This window comes from Pinus tabuliformis, chromosome 7 (genome assembly GCF_031772625.1).
Source record: "Pinus tabuliformis cultivar Carrire ecotype Pingquan chromosome 7, CPIR1, whole genome shotgun sequence".
NCBI lineage: Eukaryota > Viridiplantae > Streptophyta > Pinopsida > Pinales > Pinaceae > Pinus > Pinus tabuliformis.
The window spans coordinates 616,411,504-616,417,775 of NC_142293.1; the positions used below are offsets into that span (position 1 = coordinate 616,411,504).

The 6,272-nt window shown below is 34.5% G+C and overlaps 1 protein-coding gene across 1 annotated transcript; it reads left to right on the plus strand.

Annotated features, from left to right (window-relative positions):
- The first annotated feature begins 3,542 nt into the window (after positions 1–3,542).
- Positions 3,543–5,445, plus strand: LOC149248944 (uncharacterized). The gene is made up of 3 exons (XM_089451449.1): positions 3,543–3,702; positions 4,334–4,463; positions 4,560–5,445. Exons 1-3 carry the CDS (start codon positions 3,543–3,545, stop codon positions 5,443–5,445), a joined length of 1,176 nt encoding a protein of 391 aa, XP_089307575.1.
- Positions 5,446–6,272: the final 827 nt, after the last annotated feature.

The window sequence follows — 6,272 nt, forward strand, 5'->3', positions numbered from 1 at the left end:
TCGGTATTCCTTGTAAAAGCCAAGACATTGTTTTCCTCAGCATTGAATGATTATCTGGCCTCTAACCATATATTACCCTCGTATTCCTAGTTTACTTCTTATGCACATTCCAGATCATATACCTAGCCTTCAGAGGAGCATAGTCCTTTCGTTTAATGATAAAAGAAAATTATATAACTTGCGGTTACTTTTGGTGGTTTTGCTTTGCACCCTCATCTTTTTGTTCTCTGAGTAATAAATTGAGGTAATATCCTTACCTTAAATTAGTTCTTCTTTCGAGATTTATACCCTTGGGTTACTGATTACCATCAAAGGTTAATCAATATAATTTTTCTTTGATCTTCAAATATGCTCATGCCTTTCTAGCCACTTAATTATAATTTTGTATTTGCCTAAAAATAAACCCCTTATCTCTGAATGATTGATCTCAACTCTATTAATTCCTTTAGTCAATTTTTCTTTGCCTGAGTCATAAAATGTAAGAGTATCCCTTCCCCTAAACTTTATGTGCTTAACTTATTTATAACGTTACATACTTATTTATGATCATATAGTCTATAATAAATATCTACTCTCCACGATGACTACACTTAATGTTCTCTCTAGTTCACAATAATTATGTACCTACTACGCATTTTCCAAAGTCAATCCTTCATTACCAGAGGAAAATCCACACTTGCTTAACCAATAACATATATCAGATTTTGTATCAGTCAATAAGCACACTGCACAAATTCCATAACCATTAGTAACTTATATGGTCCAATAATTTTAGTATAAATACAGATATGACCAGCACAAATATTTCAATCTAACCAACCACTATTCCTAATATTTCCAAGAGTTAATCACACCAAAAAAAAATTAAAATTACCTCCGAACTTGGGCTATATAAAAGATTTACATCAATACGTTCATCAAAATAATTTATTTTAAAGGTAATCAAATTCTAACCATCAAAATCTATCTTAAACATAATTGGATTCTTACCAGCAAAGTCCATCTTCAGTGTAATTGAATTCTAGTCTACGAAATCTATTTTAAATATAGTTAGATTCTAACCATCAACATGACTCGAAAGAAACCACTGGAAATTCCTTAGTCGTGTTGTATACTACTGGAAATTATCTCAGAAAGAAATAATTTCCACCCATCCATGAACTGATTTCCCCAGTTCATCTCAAACAAATAATATTCTTATCCTTTGGAATCAACAACCCCTATGATTTCTTATGAGGTATATTTATGCCTTTCTTCCTTGGCATATTTTTCTTTTGACAACGTCCCACTTTTTAGGGTGTGCCAACCCACTCACCTAGGCACCTAGGCTTTTCTTCCTTTAAAGCCTGCCTTTCTCTCTTGTGGTGGTTTATCCCTGTGCTTTTCCTCATTGTTTTTTTACAACTGAGTGATTTAATACTTTTTTCCCCATCATATTACATCTTACTAATCAAATCCTAGAGATTTTTAGGAGTGACTTAAGGGAAGATTATCCTAATCTTATCCCTCAATTTCCATATCTTGGCAATAATCTAGTTTACTCTAGTGTTTCTTTTCCAAATAATTTCCAATTTTCTTTTTCATTAGTAAATTTGTTTATTACATTATTATATTCCATGACTTTCTAGCCACCACAACTAAAATAATTAACTCTAAAAAAATAAAAAGCTATTTACATAGAAACAAAGCGGTATTACATTAGTTATTTCAGAAAGTAGAAAAATTATAAAATGTCTAAAAGCTTGGATACTCATTTATTACATTATTATATTCCATGGCTTTCTACCCACCACAACTAAAATAGTTAACTCTAAAAAATAAAAGCTATTTACATAGAAACAAAGCGGTGTTACATTGGTTATTTTGAAAAGTGGAAAACTGATCAAATGCCTAAAAACTAAGATACCTACCTGGAGAAGTGCTACCACATCAATTAGCTAGCTCGATTGCCAAGTCATCATATCAACTCATACATAGCTACCACCTATCATCTTTTCTATATAGATTCCATATCATCCTTGCTCTAAGGAAATTCAAAAATCATATCATTTTGAGTGTACACTATAAAAAGTCCATATATATTTTTAGTTATACTCCAAAAAATTTAGATGTATTTTTAATTATATTACAAAAATTCAGATAATACCAAAAATACTTTCAACATCACATCATAATCTCATTACTATTAAAAATACACATTTAACCTCTCATCGTTATTCCGCTCAATATTGCCAAAACACTTTCTCATATCCTTGTGTTATCTTGAGCATGTGATGAGGTATACTTGTATACCAATGTATTTTTAGTTATACAACAAAGAGTCTAGATATTACCAAAAATACTTTTAACATCACATCATAATCTCATTACCATTAAGAATACACATCTCATATCTCATCATTATTCCTTGTGTTATCTTGAGTATGTGATGGGTAAACTTTGGTGTCTCTAAAGCTCTCTTTTGCTTTCATGCTACCCTAATATATATTTTGTCTGGAATGTCACAGGGAAGCATTAAAGTATAGGAACCAATAGACTACAAACTAGTAATTTTCATGAATGGACATATTACTAAGTTCAGATCAAATTATTAACTTTTATGATTGGACACATGAGCGGGTGTTTTCCTGTAAAGTTTTCTTTTGTTTCTGTATTCATCTTTCACAACGGCTGGCTGAATGTTGTTCGACGACAGAGTGTATGCGGTGGTGTTTCAGCTAAGTAGTACGGATGCGATAACTTCGTTTACAACAATGTTTGGCGGTGAAATGATTACAAATGTGAACTGCGTGGAACAAAACATGACAGCCGGTTGGTTAGTCTATGGTTTACTGTTGTGACAGGGTTGGAATTTGAAAAAAGACACGTTTTTCAAAGTTCTTCAACCAGTTTTCATAGTTTTAAGCGAAAACATTAACTGTTTTATAATTTTTAATTTTTTTAAATGTATTTCACAGCTGTGACCAACAATTTGCTCGTCAAATTTCAACCCAGTGTTCACTCATCACTGGCTACTTTATTTAAAAAATTCTACTTTATCTCAGTAAAGTTATCTTTCACAGACGAGACGCGATTGTTGAGCCTAGGGAGTAGATGGTAGAGGCAGGAAAAGCCAGCTCAGCCCTGATTGAATATGTCTTTCGTAGCTGCAACTCAGTAAAGGGACGTTCAATGACCGAACATATGGAGTGAAATTTCGGGCCACGTAGTAATGTTACTCTTGTTTCGTTGACATCGTCATTTATCATTCACATCTACCTGTGTTTCGGGTTCCTGCTCTTATATTCACAGATTCTACGGTCACAATCATACGGAATCAAATCCAATGATTGGTCGGTTGCCATGTGCGACTTTGGAAAATAGAAGGCTTATGGGCTCCATGCTTTCGCCATCCATCCCTGTTGATCGCCATCGCTCTACTTGTGAATTCGTCTATATATCTGCCACGAGTTGATTCCGAAGCCCAGATCAGCCAAGGTACGAGAACTCACCGCCGAACTGAGTTACTCGCAGAGAAGATCCATTGGCAGGCAAGGGTAAAAATGAGGTGCACACAAGGGCAACTAGATGGAGCCCCCGTTTCCTCCAAACCGAAGATAAGAAAAGGTCTTTGGTCACCTGAAGAAGACGAGAAACTTATCAATTATATGAAGAATAACTGCCATATCGGCTGCACCTGGAGCTATGTGGCCAAGCATGTTGGTAATTAATGAAGTACCCAGTTCCATTCTGCTTTATTTCAGTTCTACTCTGCTTTATTTTAGTATTTTAACAACGTTAATAATATTAATTTAGTTTGCATTCATTCCAATTAAATTAAAAAAAGTCAAAAAATCAAAACATAAACCTGAAACATAAGATTTGCATTTCATTTTACTTAAAACAGAGTAGTTCATTAATTTTTATGAAGTACGTTTTTAACGAAGTCTTTATAACGAAATGCAAAGTTTGTTTTTGTAGTGAGTGCCCTATCCTCTATATAATATCTCAGTGAATACCCTTTTCCTTGTCTGTACAAATATAGTACTTTCAGTGACTACCGTCTGCTTTTGGTTCAAGATCGATAATAAGTTAAGTCTCCTTTTTATAATCAAGAATTTTCAAGCATATAGTGAATAATAAGTAAATTTTATATTTGAGAATTTTCAATTCTATAATAGGCTTTGGAAATTTGATGAATATAAAAAAATATGATAAACTTCTTTCATATTTATAGGATTTCCAAAATATACATTACCTGAATTGCAGACCTTTCCAATTTTATTCATAAAAAGAGCTTCCCAACCAAACTAAGTAAGACACCTTAGACTAATTCATGGTCATGTATATACAGGTCTGCAGAGATCCGGAAAGAGCTGCAGGTTGAGATGGATTAACTACTTACGACCTGGCCTTAAACACGGAGCAATTTCACTCCAAGAAGAACAATTGATCATACACTTACACTCTATTCTGGGCAACAGGTTTTCTTTTGATCCATTCATGCACATCTGCTCTCTTCTATTAACTGCTACTTTTTGTCCATCGATCTGGAAAAGTGAATGGTGTTGACGACGCAGGTGGTCTCAAATTGCCTCCTATTTGCCTGGACGCACGGACAACGAGATCAAGAATTATTGGAACTCTTGTATCAAAAAGAAGTTCAAAGAATTTCCCTGCTCCTCCACCGAAGCCAACGGCAACAGCAGCACAAAATTTGATATCCCCTCGCAATCCGATCCCACATACAATACTAATACAGTCCCTGCGCAGGCTCATGGTGGTTATATGGGGTTTCACTCTGGCAAACCTTTGGACGTCATTCCTGAAGGGTGCCTGCAGTCCCTTGATACCATCTTGAATGCATTGATCAGTGAAGAAAATCAGCTTTATGGTGTTCAGAACGGATTGGATTTGAAGTATGAGCAAGAACTTGAACAAAACAATGAGTTTGCAATTGATATACACCCCACCAACAACCAGCTTATTTCTTCCTCACCGCTGTGGACTGATTCTACTTCAACTCAGGCCAGTGAGAGCTTCTCTCAGGCTTTTACATTTCCCAGTCTGCAAGCGCAAGGGCATACTTATAAGACCGCAAAATCATTGAGATGCGGTCAATTCATAAACTCGCGGATTACATTGCCATCTAATGAAACGCCTGCTCTTGATGAGATCAGTGACTCGATGAAATGGGAAATTGGAAAAGATGGCGAGATGCTTAATATTGAGATCGACTATTCTTTTTTGACAGCATCTCCTGGAACAACTGCACGGAGCGCTGGCCATTCCTACTCAAATGCAGCTGATTTTAGCAATGTTTACCCAGAAGCTGAGTCATACCCACCACATCATTCCCGCTCCCAATTTAGTGCACCACAAATTCTATGGGCCGACGTTGATCAGTACTCTAAGATCCAGTCTCAGGATCAGGACGATTGCGACCGCGTATCATACGAAAATTGACTTGAATGTTTCTTAATCCATGAGTTAATTTTCTTGTGCGACAAGTAGAGTCCACTGTCACGTGATTCATCAAAGTTGTATGCCATAGATTTACATCTTCAACGTATGTCATCTGCTTACGTCTGCATTTAAACTGTCAGTTTCACAAGCTTTTCACAAACCTAATTAAAGAAAAGTTATAATATATTTAAATTTGTACACTTACTGTGAAAATGAACTTGCTAAAAAGCATATGGACCGGTTGAAAAAGCTCATTAAAAAGGTTCTTGAGGTGTAATAATCTCATTGCGAAGTAGCGTCACGTATTGGATTTCACAATTTCCACCGACTATGTACAACAATTTGGTGAGGACGGGTGACTTAATGCTTAGGCAGCCCATCATACATGAATATCTAGAAAGAGCTTATTGTCTTGTAGTCCTCTCCTTTTGAGAGAAACGGATAACAACTCTGATATAGTTTTAAACAAAATTACTATCTCAAACTCAAATTTATGATTTTAACCCATCTTATTTGGTCTTATACAAAATTAACATTTATCTTACTTTGAAATGGGAATTAGAGTAACACATGACAAATTGTTCTTTTTATATGTATTTATTTGAATCTTAAGAACAAATCTTTGAAAACAAAACACTTTATCTTCTTCGCGTTTTGTTTGTTTTCTTCGAATTTGGTGATATAATTGGTAATGAAATTCTATATACATAGATAATATGTCTTAATTTTTTTTTAAATATTTAACTTATATAAATTTGCAAATTCACATTTAAATTTGTAATTTTAATAATTTATTTTTAATTTTAAATAAAATTAATTAACTTTTA